Source organism: Lithobates pipiens, unplaced genomic scaffold, assembly GCF_037356315.1.
Source record: "Lithobates pipiens isolate NorthernLeopardFrog02 unplaced genomic scaffold, aLitPip1_a1.2 Scaffold_23, whole genome shotgun sequence".
Taxonomy (NCBI): Eukaryota; Metazoa; Chordata; class Amphibia; order Anura; family Ranidae; genus Lithobates; species Lithobates pipiens.
The window spans coordinates 21,927,209-21,947,163 of NW_027507785.1; the positions used below are offsets into that span (position 1 = coordinate 21,927,209).

Consider the following 19,955-nt stretch of genomic DNA (forward strand, 5'->3'; position numbering starts at 1 on the left):
TTAGGTTGTGCTCAGGGCTACGCATTAATTATTCTAAGAGTGAAATTTTACCCATTGGCTCTCTCTCAACTCCTTCCTGGGTCAGTGACTCCTTATTCTCTGTAGCTCCTTCATGCATCACCTACCTGGGAATCAAAATTGGTAAAATGCCTTCTTCATTGTATCAGCTAAACTATCCCCCTTTGTTAACTAAGATATCCCAACAATTGACCAACTGGATGGATCTGCCCCTCTCGCTCCTGGGAAGGTGCCACCTTGTAAAAATGGTTAGTTTTGCCAGACTTTCATATCCTATGCAATCTCTTCCTCTTCTGCTCAAACACAAAGATGTTACCTCTTTGGAATCTGCTATCTCTAAATTTTTATGACACGGCAAAAGACCACGTATTGCTTTCAAAAAATTACACCTTCCCAGGGGCGATGGGAGTATAAGTCTACCTAATATTAGGTTGTATAATCTAGCCTGTTTACTCAGAACGAGCCTAGACTGGATCACACACTCGTCCAGATACTCTAATTTTGAATTGGAATCCGCTATGGCTCGCCCTTTCTCATTGTCTGCCCTGTTACACTGCCGCTGGAAATCGGTACCCCTCCCCCACCAACACAATCTAGTCTTCAGAGACACAGCAATAGCGTGGAGAGAATCCAGAAAATTGGCCGGACTCACGCCTTTCTTATCTATTCATTTACCTATTCAAGGAAACCCATGCTTTACTCCAGGTCTCCACTGTAAGGCCTTCTCGGAATGGTCAGCAAGGGGCCTGTCCCTTCTTTCTTCCCTATGCGACCCGAACACTGGCAAACCGCTCCCCTTTCAGAAAGTGATGGACGCATTCCTGATTCCCACCTCTCATTTCTTCCACTACCAACAATGCATCAGCTACATTACTCACACTTGTAAGGAGGACTCCCGTCGATTTCAACCAAGCTTTCTGGATCAGCTGATACGCAACAAATATTTTAAAATTTTGGATATCTACAAGCTGCTTCTGCAACGATCACAGCCACCTGCATCCTCTACATCTATTGCAAAATGGTCATCGGCCTTCCCGGACTCAGATCTTGTTCATAAAATTTTGCTCGGACTAAACAAAGTCCTCAACCTGACGCCTAATGAAACCTGGAGGGAAACCCAGCTTAAGATTGCCCACAGGGCCTACATTCCTTTTCTTTCCTCCAAATCAAAATCAAATGGGGCCTCCTGCCCACATTGTCATCTCCCGAAGCCACCCCTCGCTCATCGTCTATGGTCTTGTCCCGTTATCTCTACCTTTTGGGACCAGGTCTTGGCCTTCATTTTTGATGTAACCTTGATGAAACTACCTAAAGAACCTCTTCTCCTAATCTTTGGTTATTGGGATCCCATCCTGCTACCTTGGTCCACCTCAGCTAGCACTAGACCCTCTTCAGGATCTCTTCCCACATGAGCTACAGTGGACTGGACCCTGTTGTGCTTACTGTTGGCCCGCCGTCTCATACTACGATTCTGGCTCCTGCCCTCTGGCCCTCCAGCCTCCCAACTCCGCAAAGACCTTCTATCTCTCCTACACACAGAGAGGCTCACAACAGACTTCTCGCATGGTAAACAAAAAGCTGACTTCCTTGCCAGGTGGCAACTATTCATGACCACAAACATGTCTATACAGGACCAACGCGAGTTGGATCAACTCTCTTTTATCTACAAGGATCCGCTTCTTTCCTGATGCCAATGTGAGTCTCTTATGCAGAGGCCGACACCCTCCCTCTTAAGACTCTCCTCAAACCTCTCCTCAGCTCTCTCGCACGCCAGAAACCCTCTTCTAGACTTCACCATTGAACCCCCCCCCCCTCCCCCCCATCCATGTCCCTCCCTGTTCTCTCTTTCCCCTTTATTTCAGTCAACACATTGCTTTCTAAGTTACAGTTAGGCACTTGGCCCCTGGGGTACTGGTTTTTATTATTACTGCCTGTACTATTTAGGGTCCAAAACAGTACCTGATTTATCCAGTCTGGTCATTATTGCTTAGGTTTTTCGTAATCTCACTGTCTTGGAACGTTCTATGCTTTGTGGTTCTCTGTCACCCCAGGGTATGACCTGGATATGTATCTTGTCTTTACTGATTGTGCCTGATCATATGTCTTTGTATTTTCTTTATTTTCCTAATAAAAATTATTAAAAAAAAAAAAAAAAACGCAAGCAGTTTTAAATTATGTTATTTCCGTTTAATGTCATTTTGTGCAGGGACCGTTCTAAACATGGAAAACACGTGGCACTTCACAGGCATACTACAGACACCCCCCAGGCACCATATTTAAAGGAATATTTCACTTTTTTTTTCACTTTAATCGTCATTAAAATCAGTGCTCCCGCCAAAACTGCCATTTTTAAAAACATTTTAGGCATTGACCCATGTCCCCTGGGGCAGGAGCCAGGTCCCCAAACCCTTTTTAGGACAGTATCTTGCATATTAGCCGTTAAAATTAGCACTTTTAATTTCAAACGTTCGAGTCCCATAGACTTCAATGGGGTTCTAAAGTTCGAATGAATTTGGGGTCCGTTCGAAAGTTCTGGGGCGAACCGAACCGGGGGGTGTTCGGCTCATCCCTACTTGGGTCACAGTGGTTATCTGACCCTGAATGCAGAGAGATTTTATCCAAGACACAGGGGTGGCCCCTCCAGGCAATCAAAAAAAAAAATATATATTATATATATATTTAAAGCTGGCCCTTTAAAAAAATCCTTAAATGCACTGTGTTCGGATGCCGGACACATTGCACCTATGGGAAGAGACACGTCTATGCAATCACGGGATTGCAGACGTGGCGCTTCATTTGCGGGCGTTTAACCTGCCTTGTGGCGGTTTTTGAAGCGATGAGTAGCTTTTGGCCGTTCATAGTATATATTACTATGGCCGGGCGGTTTGATTGACATCTGAGATGATGTCACTTCCTGTTTTCTCTCTCCAATCACGTCCAGGAGAGAGGAACCAGGAAGTATGAGGAGACATCGCTGGAGAGGACAACACAGTGCAATGTAAGTACAACTTGGTGACACATGTTGCTCTAACTTGGTGACACATTCTGCTGCAACTTGGTGACACATGCTGCTCTAACTTGGTGACACATTCTACTCTAACTTACTGACACATTTTGCTTCCATTTGGTGACACATGCTGCTGCAACTTGGGGACAAATTCTGCTGCAACTTGGTGACACATGCTGCTGCAACTCGGTGTGACACATGCTGCTGCAACTTGGTGGGACCCATGCTGCTGCAACTTGGTGACACATGCTGCTTCAACTTGGTGGGACACATGCTTCTGTAACTTGGTGGGACACATGCTTCTGTAACTTGGTGGGACACATGCTGCTGCGACTTGGTGGGGCACATGCTGCTGCGACTTGGTGGGGCACATGCTGCTGCAACTTGGTGGGGCACATGCTGCTGCAACTTGGTGGGATGCATGCTGCTGCAACTTTGTGGGACGCATGCTGCTGCAATTGGTGGTGGCACATGCTGCTGCAATTTGATGGCAACACATGCTGCTGCAATTTGGTGATCACACATACTGCTGCAATTGATGGTGACAGAGGTTGCATTTGGTGGGACAAAGACTGCATGTAAGGAGGGACTCCTTTGGGGATGCCCGATGGCATTTGGTGACAGGCGACGTGGCTAGTGACACGCTCAGGGCTCCCACTGATTCTGCATTATGGTGAGTTAAATGATTTCATTTTATATTACAATGTTATAATATAAATAATGTGCTTCTATCATTCTGACACCATAACAACCATGGTGCCAGGATGATTGAAGAGCTAACACCCGGTGTTTGAAATATCTTTCTATTGCTGTGTAGGATCTGTCCCTCCATCCCTCTCTCCCTCCGTCCCTCATTCAAGACACTAACCACACCACCTTAGAGCCACGCCCACTATTTTGCTGAAACCACACCCATTTTCACCAAATAAGAGCGGTCCAAAAGGAAGGGCGGGGTCTTGAGCCCTCCCCCCCTCCCCATATCCTAAAACTTCACCAGCCGCCACTGTCCAAGGGCAAAAATAAACCATGTGCATAATGACACAATTCAATATTAGTGACCCAGATGACTCCAGACCAAATGCCTTAGTTAAATTACGCTGCATGGCCTCCCTGTTCCTGCAAAGCCTGCAAAAGGATCCTCTTATTTGTCCCTAGGAACAATTTTCCACCTCTACCTTCTATAAAGGACTGTGTGCTGTCCGAGGTGATATTGTGATCAGATTTCTATGTAGCTGACACTTTGTATATATTTTGTGTCATTTACCTATCAGGCAGGATTTATCTTTGTACATTGATCTGATGTTGATGATTGAAATAGATACAAATAGACAAAGATTTGACTGGGCTGATTGAGTAGATACAATGTTTCGTTTTCTTTCTTCTTTCCTCCATTGTGCTGTGGATTAAGAACACCACGATTGTCTCAATTTGTCTTTTCAGATAAAGTAACAATGTAAGGCGGGAGATTGTGGAGGATCTTTTATTGTAACAATGTGTGAGTGCGGCATAAGTGTTTACTCAGCTCTGCCACCTTGTGGTCATTTCTGGTAGAACACGGGGTGTGAGTGCAGTACAAGGCGAGGAATAGAGGAATGTATAAAGCCAGAAAGTGGAGATGATCTCTCCAATCCATGAAGAACCGGGATGGGAATAGAAGGAAGGTTCATTAATTCCCCTCCCAATCTGATCCTCATCTAAAGATCCATATTGTTAGGATTATTAAACGCCCACTGCTCTGATTGGCTCAGATTTCAAATTCCTGGTTTCAAATTTTCCCGCCTGAATAGTGAAGAACGTTACAGACAAACAATCAGCCCTTTTATACCGCCAAATCCGACACCCCGCTCACACTTTCTATCCTGTATAACAATCCACACTGAAGGAGTTCGGCGATCTCCGAGCATTGTGCGATGTGCGGACACTTCACTCTGGATTTGGGAAAACAAAATAGCGATCTATTCCAATAATAGAACGTGCAGATCTAGGCGGGCAATTTGAAATAAAGGCGCTTTTCAAGTGAACCAATGAGGAGGAGGAGGAGGGGCGTGCTCTCATTGTCCAATCAGAGGGCTGGAATGTGTATAAATAGCGCTGTAGAGCGTTATGAACTCATATTCCCTGTATCGGCGAAGCATTGAGCAGTGATGGCGAGAACCAAGCAGACCGCACGTAAGTCCACCGGAGGGAAAGCTCCCCGCAAGCAGCTGGCCACCAAAGCCGCCCGCAAGAGCGCCCCGGCCACCGGCGGAGTGAAGAAGCCTCACCGCTACAGGCCCGGCACCGTGGCTCTCCGAGAAATCCGCCGCTACCAGAAATCCACCGAGCTGCTCATCCGCAAGCTGCCCTTCCAGCGCCTCGTCCGAGAGATCGCCCAGGACTTCAAGACCGACCTGCGCTTCCAGAGCTCCGCCGTCATGGCTCTGCAGGAGGCCTCTGAGGCTTACCTCGTCGGACTCTTCGAGGACACCAACCTCTGCGCCATCCACGCCAAGAGGGTCACCATCATGCCCAAAGACATCCAGCTGGCACGCCGCATCCGCGGGGAGAGGGCATAGAGACACTCCTAGCTACTACTCCCTCCATCATCCCAACACAAAGGCTCTTTTCAGAGCCACCACATCCTCCTATAGAAAGAGCTCCATATACTGCATCCTCACACCGACTATATGACTGCAAAACGTATACTAGGAGAATCCACATCTTCTCACCTCCCTCAATAAACATCTACACCCACTGCACGCTGATGTGGTACACTAGTAGGAAAAACTCATCTTTTCCTCTGAACTGCTTCTCCATGCTTGGATAGAACTATAGTCCGATCTTTGTATAGTAATTTGCTGACTTTTCTCCAACTCTCACTTGTACAATAATCATGTCAGTCCAGCCAAGGCCCCCCGGGACACCCCCCCCCCTCTTTCCATATCCGTCACTTCTAAACTCTCCCGAGACCCGTCTGGAGATACGAAGGATGACTAGGAGGAGAAAGAAACTGCTAAGTCGCTTTTCTCCTTTTAGTTCAACACACCACCGCCTTATATCGGTGATCATTTCTACCTGAACAGATTAATACGTTTAGTTGGGGGATCCATATGTGTACAATGGGCTCATGGGAATAAGAGAATTATCTATGACTGGTGGGGGTTGTCATTTATTGCTACAATTATTCCCAACATCAATCCATCACAAAGTAACAATTCATACTTCTGTTCCCGTACAATCTCCTCTGATGTTCTCCGACCTCGTACAATCATTCCCCGATACAGAGGAGACACATCCACACATCTTTTCTTTTATTAGGACTCTTCCCATTCATCAGCAGATTAGAACATGGGGGGGGGGGGGGGGTCACTTCATCTCCTCTACTAGCACTGTGTGATGGAGGAGATCAGAGCTCTCTGCCGGGGCCGCTCACATGGAGAGACTAGAAGGAAGAATTCATCCAGTATTGTGTGGAGAATCCGGGGAACTCCCCTGAACCCCCTTTGTTACATTGTGTTCCATTATTCACTATTGCCCATGGAGGGGGGGTAATTGTTGCATAATGTGAAACGATGGCGGGCATTTACAAAATTTCCAACTCCGACAATCATAGCAGCCTGTGCTTCATCTGTCAGCCAATGAGACTTCTAACATGGAGACTGAGGTTTAACCATTTCCCTCCAAATGTGATCTCGGGGCTGCTAAACCGATCTATATTGTGGGGGAAGAGGGCTGGTAAATCGGTAACTGGATATTTATTTAGTAAAGAGTACATTGTCCACATAACACAATGATCTTATCGCTGATTATTATAACTCTACCTGCCTGAGGAGATCCCACAGACAGTGCGAGAATTGTCATCGATCCGCACCACAGATGTGTGTTTATATATAGATAGGGGGAGAGAGGGCTGAAGATATCCTTTGTATCAGGGACGGATCTCATTTGAGGGGTCTGATGATCCATCATCGGATCTCCCGCTGTAGGAAAAGATTATTCTATAGAGGGGATCGTGTAAGGTTGTCACATCGCTATGTATGTAGGAGGTATAATGGCGCCCCTGATCCGTGTATGTATGTCTCTGTGAGGAGTCGGTAGGTGGCTGATGACCTGTAAGTAGCCAGTGTAATGTGAGGAAGATGTAGACGGTAGGTAGGAGGTATAATGGTGCCCCTGGTCGGGGTATGTAGAGCTCTGTGAGGAGGAGGTGGGTGGCTCTGAGAAGAGCCTTTGGGGGGTGTAGATGAAAGGAGGTCTCCGGTGGGGATTATTTCTTCTTCGGAGCGGCCTTCTTGGGTTTAGCCGCCTTCTTAGCCGGACTCTTAGCGGCTTTTTTCGGCTTGGCTGCAGCTTTGGGCTTCTTGGGGCTCTTTGCCACCTTCTTGGCTTTGGCAGCTGCGGGCTTTTTTGCGGGTTTCTTGGCGGCCTTCTTGGGGCTCTTGGCTGCGCTGGGGGCTTTGGTGGTCGCCTTCTTCTTGGGGGACTTGGCTGGCTTCTTGGCGGCCGGTTTCTTGGGGGACTTGGCCGCAGCCGATGGCTTCTTGGCGCTTTTCTTAGCGCTTGCCGCCTTGTCGTCCTGCTGCTTCTTGTTGATCTTGAAGGATCCGGAGGCGCCGTGTCCTTTGACCTGGACGAGGCTCCCCTTAGTCACCAGCCCCCTGATGGCGACCTTGAGGCGGCTGTTGTTCTTTTCCACATCGTATCCTCCGGCGGCCAGGACCTTCTTGAGGGCGGCCAGGGAGACCCCGCTGCGCTCTTTGGAAGCGGCCACGGCTTTGACGAGGAGCTCGGACACGCTGGGACCGGACGGCTTCTTGTTGCCTTTCTTGGCTCCTCCGGCTGCCGCCTTCTTAGCCGGCTTCTTCTTGGCGGCGGCGGGCTCCGCTGGAGGAGCGGCGGCTGGGGCGCTCTCAGTCTCCGTCATGATTCTTCACAAAGTCTATTGGACAGATAAACTTCCCTACTGCGCTCTTCTGGGATTATATAGATAGACTTCCTGCACTGCTATTGGTCGGTATCAACTACCCTCCTTCTCCGCTATTGGTTACACATCAGACACGCCCACTCAGTATCATGGACTAGTTAGAGTATCTTCTCCCTCTTGTTGTGTTTCCCGGGCAGAGAAAAAAACGATTTTATACTGAAATAGAACGATGTCCCATCGTCATCGGGGACCCGATCTGCTCACTGGACTGTCACTTATCGGGGGTCACTTACAGCTGTCAGGAGCTGCCGAGGAGTCTGAACACAGAGGCTGCAAACACAACCATCCTCCTGAGTGTGGCTCCCATTCTTCCTTCTATCTTCTTTTCTACACAAATTCTACACAGAAAACAATCTTCTCACATCTCGCACTAGAATGATCTTCACATTAGATGAGTGAAGAGTGACCATCAGGAAACATTTCCCTCTAATACAGAACTCTGCTCATCTATAGCTGAGTAGAAGGAGCCTGGAACAAAAACATCAGCCGGTGACATGAGATCCTTGTGGGATGTGATGGCAGATATTGTTATAACATACAAATGTCTCAGCTGATTGCACAATCTCATGTTTTATGTGCTATGTATCATTATCCGGTCATCATGATACATACATCTAGTTATCTCAATAATTAGAGTAAGTTTATCCCACATATTGCTGCAAATCTATATAGAGTACTCAGGTATATTGTTTGCTTTAAATACTTGTATCTAAATATATCATTTGTTATATTTAAATTATAAATGAATAAATTCAATTAAATTGTATCCATCATATTACAATCGTTGCTGACCCCCCCCCCCCCCCATGTAAAATATAGTACAGGTCCCCTGTATCCCTAATAGTACCGCTCCTCTATTACTCAATATCTCCTCTCCTCTGTATCCCCAAAGCACCGATCTACTAGTGTGGGTGAATCCCGGCTAATCCTGAAAATATACAGCGCTAAAAACTTTCACTGATCCAATGATCCCAATCACATGGAAAGTACATGTATCTCATAATACAATAAATCACCAGAGACACAGATATTAATTCTAAATAACGACTAGATTATTGTGAAGTACAAAAAAGATGGATAAATAGTTCCCCAGAAACGTCACACATGATGTCCGCCTCCTCCCCTCAACTTTATTCGGATTTATACTCAATATATAGCGCACCGCTCCACTGTATGTACAAAGCATCGCACCTCTATATCCCGAATAGCACTTCTCCGCTGTATCCTAATTATCACGACTCCACCAATATCTCCATGAAGATGACATGTCACCTGACCAATACTATCACATATGGGGGAGGGGAGACATTGGGGCTGGAAAGACCACCGATATCTCCATAAGGAGGACCTCCCCATCTAACTGGGCCACCCTCCAGTTTGTGGACTGGAGGAGTTGCTCTATTTTCCATACTTGCGGTATACAAATACCACACATGAACCATGTTGATGTCATGTAACTCCTGCAAGTTGATTTATATCAGGGAGTTACCTGGAAGTGACCCTCTGGAGATTTACTCTGATCACTGATAATATTCAATAAAAGGTATAAAAAAAATAAAATAAAAAATAAAATAAAAAAAATGATCCCACTCTATTCCAAATGAAGGTGCAACACTGACACCTGGCGGTGACAGGATACATGGCATCTGTACTGAGATCTGCAAAGAGATACAATGTGATTCATTGTAATGTTTTCCTTCCCAATTCCCAAGTTTTTTTTTACAATGTAGACTTTGGTAGCTGAACCAGAACAATGTCTGGGGATCTAGTGAATTGGAAACACAAGCGGCCATCTAGATACTCGACTTTTTTTGTTTGTTTCTTTGTTTGTTTGTTTGGGTGGAGATAGATGTGCCTGGCTAGCAAAGCCCATCGAATAATCCAGAATAATTGGGTAAATGGTTGGAATGAGATGTGAGCTCTGATGTGTAGTATGTGGGTGGCTCAGAGGCTATCAATTCATTTCTTCTATACAACACAAGGGCTCTTCTCAGAGCCACCCACCTCCCCATGCAAAGAACAAGAAGTACATTTCTGTTAAATAAAATATCTTTTTGTAAATACAGATAATGGAAAGTTTGATCTCCATGGGAGAACAATGTGATAATGACCACACACCTCTCCATACCAACACATGTTACCAGAATAGATTGTATTGGATAAAGCTTTCAGTTTATAGAACAATGAGATCTCATTACAGGGACTCCTCTTCATTCTCCTCCATCTTTTATTTCTGATTAATTTCTTCCAACGATCATTCAATAGATTCCAATTGTCCCCCGACTGGAAAGGAACACAGATCTCCTCTCCTTCCTCAGAGCAATACAAAAAATAATATCGGAGAGAAACACCCCTGACTGTGATTGGCTCAACTTTCAAACTGAATTCCATGGAACGTTCCAGACAATCCGCCCTCCAACTGCCAAATCCGATAGGAAGCTTTCCATACTTCCCGGAGAACATTGCTCCGGACCCTTTCATTTCCGACACTTCAAGAATCGTTATTTATATCAAATTCATTTTGTCTTTGATTCTATTTTTAAGATTGAAAATCCGCCCTGTATAAGATTTTTGCTATAGAAATCAATGAAAAGTCTACCGAACAAGTATGAAAAGAAATCTTTTCCTGGAAACCTCAAAAGATATGACTGGTTGATGAATGAAACACCCATAACTGTGATTGGTTCAGATTTCAAATTGAATTTCAAATTTTCCCGCCGGAGTTATATAGAGTGTTACAGACAAATAATCACCCCTATTATTATATCGCCAAATCCGACCCTGAGATCCGAGGAGATCGTCAGATGAGACATTTAACCGAGAAATATCATCAACACTTTCATTTCAAGCAGATAATCTGATTAGTCAGGAATGACCACCAATGGATTTTGATTATTACTAAAACATGCAAAATACTGAGCTCAGCTGCCTCTCTCTGCCCAACGTCGCCACTGTCCGCCTCACAGCCTCTCAGGACTCACTCTCTGGGCCCTGACTACTACTGAGTGGGGAGCGGAGGAAGATCATTCCACCAGGGAAGGCAAGGAGATAAACAGGCAGACGGCTATGATCATCAGATATGGGCACAGATAATGGAAAAAATACACACCCCCCCAAGCTAGTAGGTGCGGTGGAGCAGGGGTGTGTAATTCAGATTTTGTATTTTATTTTGCACTGACTGTAAACCTGCTGGGCCCATTTTGAGAGGTTCTTCCCAAGCATGTACTGATCTCCCGGGACTGTCAACCCACTCATCCCATTATGAGGCGTTCCCACCAATCATGTGCTTAGGCCCCAGGTCTGTACACCCACCCTGCCCATTATGATGGGTTCCCACCAGAATTGACCCAACTTCCCTGATCTGTAAACCGAATGATCCCATTATGAGGGGTTCCCAAAATCCCTGTGCCTAGTTCCCGGGTCTGTAAACCACCTCTGCCCATTATGAGGGGTTCCCACCAGCCCTGTGCTGAGATTTCCAGGTCTGTAAACCTGTGGGGCTCAATAGGAGGCATTCCAACAATGCCTGGGCTGAGTTCCCAGGACTGTAAACAACCTCTGCCCTTTATGAAGGGGTTCCCATGAGCCCTGTGCTGAGATTCCCAGGTCTGTACACCTGCTGGGCCCATTATGAGAGGTTCCCCCCCAAACACCTGCTGAGATCCCGGGTCTATAAACCCACTCTTCCAATTATCAGGAATTCCCACAAACTATGTGCTGAGGTCTCAGGTCGGTACACCTGCATGGCTCAATATGAGGCATTCCAACAATCCCTGTGCTGAGTACCCAGGTCTGTACACCACCTCTGCCCTTTATGAGGGGGTTCCTATAAGCCCTATGCAGAGATTCCCAGGTCTGTAAACCTGCTGGGCCCATTATGAGAGGTTCTTCCCAAGCACGTATTGATCTCCCAGGAGTGTCAACCCACTCATCCCATTATGAGGCGTTCCCACCAATCATGTGCTTAGGCCCCAGGTCTGTACACTCACCCTGCCCATTATGATGGGTTCCCACCAGAACTGACCCAACTTCCCTGATCTGTAAACCCACTGATCCCATTATGAGGGGTTCCCAAAATCCCTGTGCCTAGTTACCGGGTCTGTACACCACCTCTGCCCATAATGAGGGGGTTCCCACCAGCCCTGTGCTGAGATTCCCAGGTCTGTAAACCTGCTGGTCTCAATATGAGGCATTCCAACAATCCCTGTGCTGAGGTCCCAGGTCTGTATACCACCTCTGCCCTTTATGAGGGGGTTCCCATAAGCCCTATGCTGAGATTCCCAGGTCTGTAAACCTGCTGGGCCCATTATGAGAGGTTCTTCCCAAGCATATACTGAGCTCCCGAGTCTGTCAACCCACTCATCCCATTATGAGGCGTTCCCACCAATCATGTGCTGAGGTCCCAGGTCTGTACACCCTCTCTGCCCATTATGATGGGTTCCCACCAGAACTGTCCCAAGTTCCCTGGTCTGTAAACCCACTGATCCCATTATGAGGGGGTTCCCAAAATCCCTGTGCCTAGTTCCCGGGTCTGTACACCACCTCTGCCCATTATGAGGGGGTTCCCACCAGCCCTGTGCTGAGATTTCCAGGTCTGTAAACCTGTGGGGCTCAATAGGAGGCATTCCAACAATGCCTGTGCTGAGTTCCCAGGTCTGTAAACAACCTCTGCCCTTTATGAGGGGGTTCCCATGAGCCCTATGCTGAGATTCCCAGGTCTGTACACCTGCTGGGCCCATTATGAGGGGTTCCCCCCCAAACACCTGCTGAGTTCCCGGGTCTATAAACCCACTCATCCCATCATCAGGCGTTCCCACAAACTATGTGCTGAGTTCTTAGGTCGGTACACCTGCTGGGCTCAATATGAGGCATTCCAACAATCCCTGTGCTGAGTACCCAGGTCTGTACACCACCTCTGCCCTTTATGAGGGGGTTCCCATAAGCCCTATGAAGAGATTCCCAGGTCTGTAAACCTGCTGGGCCCATTATGAGAGGTTCTTCCCAAGCACGTACTGATCTCCCGGGACTGTCAACCCACTCATTCCATTATGAGGCGTTCCCACCAATCATGTGCTTAGGCCCCAGGTCTGTACACCCACCCTGCCCATTATGATGGGTTCCCACCAGAACTGACCCAACTTCCCTGATCTGTAAACCCAATGATCCCATTATGAGAGGTTCCCAAAATCCCTGTGCCTAGTTCCCAGGTCTGTACACCACCTCTGCCCATAATGAGGGGGTTCCCACCAGCCCTGTGCTGAGATTCCCAGGTCTGTAAACCTGCTGGGCTCAATATGACCCAACTTCCCTGATCTGTAAACCCAATGATCCCATTATGAGGGGTTCCCAAAATCCCTGTGCCTAGTTCCCAGGTCTGTACACCACCTCTGCCCATTATGAGGGGGTTCCCATAAGCCCTATGCTGAGATTCCCAGGTCTGTAAACCTGCTGGGCCCATTATGAGAGGTTCTTCCCAAGCACGAACTGAGCTCCCGGGTCTGTCAACCCACTCATCCCATTATGAGGCGTTCCCACCAATCATGTGCTGAGGTCCCAGGTCTGTACACCCGCTTTGCCCATTATGATGGGTTCCCACCAGAACTGTCCCAAGTTCCCTAGTCTGTAAACCCACTGATCACATTATGAGGGGTTCCCAAAATCCCTGTGCCTAGTTCCCGGGTCTGTACACCACCTCTGCCCATTATGAGGGGGTTCCCACCAGCCCTGTGCTGAGATTTCCAGGTCTGTAAACCTGTGGGGCTCAATAGGAGGCATTCCAACAATGCCTCTGCTGAGTTCCCAGGTCTGTAAACAACCTCTGCCCTTTATGAGGGGGTTCCCATGAGCTCTATGCTGAGATTCCCAGGTCTGTACACCTGCTGGGCCCATTATGAGGGGTTCCCCCCAAACACCTGCTAAGTTCCCGGGTCTATAAACCCACTCATCCCATCATCAGGCGTTCCCACAAACTATGTGCTGAGGTCTCAGGTCGGTACACCTGCTGGTGGGCTCAATATGAGGCATTCCAACAATCCCTGTGCTGAGTACCCAGGTCTGTACACCACCTCTGCCCTTTATGAGGGGGTTCCCATAAGCCCTATGCAGAGATTCCCAGGTCTGTAAACCTGCAGGGTTCATTATGAGGGGTTCCCCCCCAAACACCTGCTGAGTTCCCGGGTCTATAAACCCACTCATCCCATCATCAGGCATTCCGACAAACTATGTGTTCAGGTCTCAGGTCGGTACACCTGCTGGGCTCAATATGAGGCATTCCAACAATCCCTGTGCTGAGGTCCCAGGTCTGTACACCACCTCTGCCCTTTATGAGGGGGTTCCCATAAGCCCTATGCTGAGATTCCCAGGTCTGTAAACCTGCTGGGCCCATTATGAGAGGTTCTTCCCAAGCACGTACTGAGCTCCCGGGTCTGTCAACCCACTCATCCCATTATGAGGCGTTCCCACCAATCATGTGCTGAGGTCCCAGGTCTGTACACCCGCTCTGCCCATTATTATGGGTTCCCACCAGAACTGTCCCAAGTTCCCTGGTCTGTAAACCCACTGATCCCATTATGAGGGGTTCCCAAAATCCCTGTGCCTAGTTCCCGGGTCTGTACACCACCTCTGCCCATTATGAGGGGGTTTCCACCAGCCCTGTGCTGAGATTTCCAGGTCTGTAAACCTGTGGGGCTCAATAGGAGGCATTCCAACAATGCCTGTGCTGAGTTCCCAGGTCTGTAAACAACCTCTGCCCTTTATGAGGGGGTTCCCATGAGCTCTATGCTGAGATTCCCAGGTCTGTACACCTGCTGGGCCCATTATGAGGGGTTCCCCCCAAACACCTGCTAAGTTCCCGGGTCTATAAACCCACTCATCCCATCATCAGGCGTTCCCACAAACTATGTGCTGAGGTCTCAGGTCGGTACACCTGCTGGTGGGCTCAATATGAGGCATTCCAACAATCCCTGTGCTGAGTACCCAGGTCTGTACACCACCTCTGCCCTTTATGAGGGGGTTCCCATAAGCCCTATGCAGAGATTCCCAGGTCTGTAAACCTGCAGGGTTCATTATGAGGGGTTCCCCCCCAAACACCTGCTGAGTTCCCGGGTCTATAAACCCACTCATCCCATCATCAGGCGTTCCGACAAACTATGTGTTCAGGTCTCAGGTCGGTACACCTGCTGGGCTCAATATGAGGCATTCCAACAATCCCTGTGCTGAGGTCCCAGGTCTGTACACCACCTCTGCCCTTTATGAGGGGGTTCCCATAAGCCCTATGCTGAGATTCCCAGGTCTGTAAACCTGCTGGGCCCATTATGAGAGGTTCTTCCCAAGCACGTACTGAGCTCCCGGGTCTGTCAACCCACTCATCCCATTATGAGGCGTTCCCACCAATCATGTGCTGAGGTCCCAGGTCTGTACACCCGCTCTGCCCATTATTATGGGTTCCCACCAGAACTGTCCCAAGTTCCCTGGTCTGTAAACCCACTGATCCCATTATGAGGGGTTCCCAAAATCCCTGTGCCTAGTTCCCGGGTCTGTACACCACCTCTGCCCATTATGAGGGGGTTAATTTTGTTTATTGAAAATCTTACAAACAACAACTTATATACAATAAAACCATAATAAATAAATAAAACATATTTACAAAATAATTGAATATGACTATACAAAACAAGAACATAATAAATGGTGCAAACCAAAAAGCATACAACATAATCCCTACGGGAGAGCCAGACTAAGGAACATCACCGTCACCATGCATGGAGCCTTCTATAGAAACGGAGTGGGAACTGCCATTAGGGTAGTTGAGGCAGACGCTTCTTAGCCTGACTACTCCCTCTGCCGAGAGAACCAGCACGCTTCGTTGCACCCTGACACTCATCGTCCATAGAGGACGCTGAACTGAACGAGTCCCACTCATCATCATCATCATAAGACAGGACCTCAAACTTATTTTCTACATGCAAAACCTCAGGACTTAAGGTAACTGCACCTCTTTTCTTCCCCTTCTTTTTGCCCCTCTTCCTTTTATCCTCCAACCACTCCATATCATCCTTGGACAAATCAGAGTCAACAGCCTCCCCACACCTATCCTCCCCCCCACTCTCCCTTCCCTTATCTACCACCAGGCCAGCCTCTTCACCATCCACCCCACTCCTCTGCACCCCATGACCCATAACAGAGACCCTGCAGCGTCGGGGGAGGGGGACTGGCACTGCACTTGATGCACCTGCCTCAGCACCTCTTGCTGCCTCTGAAATTTTAGAAGACACAGAAGGATAAGACACAGAAGGATTGGACACATTCTTGGCAACTGAAACCTTACCTACAGACTGGGGAGACACAGACACATTGGGTATGGGCACAGACTGGGGAGACGCAGACACATTGGGTATGGGCACAGACTGGGGAGACACAGACACATTGGGTATTAGCACAGACTCAGATGGACTCACAGGCCCTCCAGCTGCTGAGCTCTGTGCATCCTCCATGTCCAGATGGAAAAACTCCCTCAGGAGCTCAGGCTTGTTGTGCATTGCCTCAGGACACTGACTGTAAGGATGTCCCACTGCATTGCACAGATTACACCTGATGATATTACAGTCTTTTGCCAAATGTCCTATACCCTGACACAGAGAGCACTTCATCACTGGACAGGAGGATGCAAGATGCCTTTTATCTCCACATTTATTGCAGAGCTTTGGCTGGCCCAGGTAGAAGATGGTCAGCCTGTCCCTCCCCAGGAAAGCTGAGGATGGCAGATGTTGGACAACATTGTCAATAACCTTGAATTTTAGCTGCACAGACCATCCCCCTGTCCATTTTCCCCGATCGTCCAAAATCTTTCTCAGGGGGCTCAGGACGTCCCCATACCTCCTCAACCATACAGTCAGATCCCCTTGGGGTATGAATTCATTGCGTACCAGAACTGTCACCATCTTAATGAGGGGCTGGCGTGAAATAAGTTTGGGGATGAGCCCTTTCCAGTCCGGCAGGCCCCTACACACGTGTTCAAACTTCTCCCAAAATATGTCCAAAGACTCCGGACAGATAAAGGACAAATCATATTCATAGGAACCTGCCGGACTGATCAGGGCGAAGATATCTGCAGGCCTAAACCCCATCTGCAGGATTTTATCCACCACTGTCCTCCTATGTGGGGGGTTTCCATCACCTTCCCATTTCAACTGGACAACATTCCTCCTTTTAAACAGGGAGGAAGATAAAACACCCCCATGCTCCTTTCCTGCTTGTTCCCCCTTCCCAGATCCTGTGGCAGCAACACCAGCATAAGTTTTTTTTCCACCACCAGCATTTGCAGTCTTGTCCTCAGATACATTCAAACCTGCTGGCAGAGAGTCTGAATCAGCTGGGATAGCAGTCTTCTGATTAGCAGGACCCACCCCCTCCCCCGAACACTCTGCTTCAATCCTGGGAGCCATCACAGTCTTGGCTGCTGCAGACTCCTGGAGAGTTGTAGCACTACTACAGCCAGCATCTCCTCCACCATTCACAGGAACAGCCGCTGTGCCTGGTCCAGGGAAGCCCGAAAACGCAGGCTGGACGGAGGTGCAGGGCTGGCATGACTGATGCTAGGTAGCCCCTATAGGGTTAAACCTAGTGAGAAGACAGAGGGAGGGGTGGAGCGGCAGGAAGGAAAGAGGAGAGGGCGGAGCGATATAAAAGTAAGGGGAGGAGCTACGGCAGGAAGCGTGGGGTCACAAGCAAGAAGTTGCCCGCCCACCCGCCCCTTTAGGTTAAGATGCTATGTTTGTTTTCAGGTTGTTGTCGGTTGTCTCATTTTTCTTGCAGGTTCGGTTGAGGAGGTCGTCATAGCAGTGGAAGGCGGTGTCTTTGGTCTTTGACGGGGTAAAGGAAATTAGGTGATGGAACGGTGTGGGGGGCTCATAGGTGGTATGTCCCCCTTTTTTGGTGTATCCCAGTGGAAGGGTAGGCTGGGATACGGGTTTGGTGACACTGCGGGAAGGTGGGGGTTGTCTCCGGGCTGTTAAACGGCCGGAGGCCTTGTATGGTACAAAATTTGGTCCCGTAGTGGGTTTGGAAAAGGGTAACGTTAAATGGAACCGAGGTACCGTCAAAGACCAAACGACTGGGAGTTGTAATTGCTGCTGCAATATATATATATATAAGTATGTTTCTATTTAACATTAAAGTTATTTATTTTATTTTGGTTAAAGGTTTTGGTTAAATAAAAGGCTGCTATGGCCAATTTATACTCCAAACTCCGGTGTGGTCTATTTATTGGGAATGGGGGAGGGAAAATGGAACGGTACAGGTATGGGTAGTAAAAGGGAATATTTACGGAAGGGGTAATTACCGAATGCATAGGTCAAGGCAAAGTCTCTGTATTGTCCATGGACCTCTCTGCAGACTGAAGCTGACAGTTATTTATTGCTTGCTGTACATTGTCTATGGGTCTGGGCTGACTGTCTGTAGCACTACAACCCTCAGCAGGCCCATTGTCATTAAAGGTCCCACCATCCTGCACACACACTGTACCTGCACCTGCTCTCTTCACAGGTCTTTCTTCCACAGGGCTAGGAATGGTGTCCATCTTCTCCTCACCATCCTGGGGAGCTGCATTAGGACTGGACTCCAGTTTGTTGATCAAATCCAACATGTCAGGACCTTCATCCTCCTGCTCAGATGTTCCATATTGCTGGGGAGGGAAGGGGACAGAGGCCTCCGCCATTGAGGGCTCAGCAGATGTCTGAGGTGTTGAAGAACTGGGCTCATCCTCCGGGCCCACTTTCTCAGTCTCTGCTGTCTGTACTTGCATCTCCTCACTGGTGGGATCACCTTCCATGCAGGACACGGCTCCTCTCCTCATGCGATTAAATCGCTCCTCATTCTTATATTTCTCTTTAAATATGCCACTGTTCTCCTTCAGAGAGCTCACCAGCTCCTTCTGCTTCTTAACAGCTTGCTCCAAGTCCTTCAGCTCAGGCCTCAGAGCCGGTGTCTTGTAAAATAGTGTCCCCCATCAGATGCTGTCCCCTGCGTACTGCGCATGCGCAGTACACAGGAACACAGATTCCGAAAATTGCCGAGGACGAACGGCGCCTGCGCCGTGAGTCCAGGTTCTATCCCCACTATCCAAGTGGACATAGAGTTAGAATAAAAAAGAGCCGAGCGGAGCGAGGCCGAGCCCGAAGCGTGGCGAGCGAAGCTCGCCCGCGAGGGGCCCTCTAAAATTCTTAACCCTATGTCCCCTTGGATAGTGGGCCTACCTCCTCCACTCACGGCGCAGGCGCCGTTCAACTTCGGAGTTTTTCCGAAGCTTCGGCTGCTCCGTACTGCGCATGCGCAGTACGGAGCGGACAGCATATGATGGGCGGACTGTATTAGTGAGAAGACCGGTCTCTTCTTGCTGTACAATTTGGCACAAACTTGCTTTTTCTTCCGAAATTCAGTCATCAACATCAACAATCTCTCCTCTTCTTTCTCAATCTGCTTCAGCTTCCCAACAATCCTCTGTCTAAAGGCAGGCAGGGACTCATCACTCCTTTGGCCAGGCCCAAAATCTTCCACAGGCCTAGCCAGGGGGCCCCCGCCGGGGTCCTCCCCAGGATCCAGCATCCCTCCTGGGGCAGAGAAGCAACTCTAGCCCCTGGTCTCTGGAAGCACAGGAGCAAAGGGACTAGCAACCTCTCACCTCGCTGTCAAGGAGAGGAATGGCGGTTTCCCACCATCCCTGTGCTGAGATTTCCAGGTCTGTAAACCTGTGGGGCTCAATAGGAGGCATTCCAACAATGCCTATGCTGAGTTCCCAGGTCTGTAAACAACCTCTGCCCTTTATGAGGGGGTTCCCATGAGCCCTATGCTGAGATTCCCAGGTCTGTACACCTGCTGGGCCCATTATGAGGGGTTCCCCCCAAACACCTGCTGAGTTCCCGGCTATAAACCCACTCATCCCATCATCAGGCGTTCCCACAAACTATGTGC

General features: G+C 48.5%; 2 protein-coding genes and 1 long non-coding RNA gene across 3 annotated transcripts in view; 2 read left to right on the forward strand and 1 right to left on the reverse strand.

Annotated features, from left to right (window-relative positions):
• The first annotated feature begins 2,971 nt into the window (after positions 1 to 2,971).
• LOC143926900 (uncharacterized) overlaps positions 2,972 to 19,955 on the forward strand; it is a 78,195-nt gene continuing 61,211 nt past the window's right edge. The window contains exon 1 of the long non-coding RNA XR_013262151.1: positions 2,972 to 3,016. This is a non-coding gene — a long non-coding RNA (uncharacterized LOC143926900). The remainder of the gene's footprint in view (positions 3,017 to 19,955) is intronic.
• On the reverse strand, positions 4,440 to 7,942 carry LOC143927291 (uncharacterized). Its single transcript, XM_077451293.1, has one exon. The coding sequence runs from the start codon at positions 7,926 to 7,928 to the stop codon at positions 7,272 to 7,274; it is 657 nt and encodes a 218-aa protein (XP_077307419.1). The 5' UTR covers positions 7,929 to 7,942; the 3' UTR covers positions 4,440 to 7,271.
• Positions 5,170 to 5,642, forward strand: LOC143927292 (histone H3). Its single transcript, XM_077451294.1, has one exon. The coding sequence runs from the start codon at positions 5,170 to 5,172 to the stop codon at positions 5,578 to 5,580; it is 411 nt and encodes a 136-aa protein (XP_077307420.1). The 3' UTR covers positions 5,581 to 5,642.

What these genes read in the sequence shown, in the direction of transcription:
- LOC143927292 (XM_077451294.1), top strand. Translation starts at nt 5,170, where the DNA reads ATGGCGAGAACCAAGCAGACCGCACGTAAGTCCACCGGAGGGAAAGCT.
- LOC143927291 (XM_077451293.1), bottom strand. Translation starts at nt 7,928, where the DNA reads ATGACGGAGACTGAGAGCGCCCCAGCCGCCGCTCCTCCAGCGGAGCCC.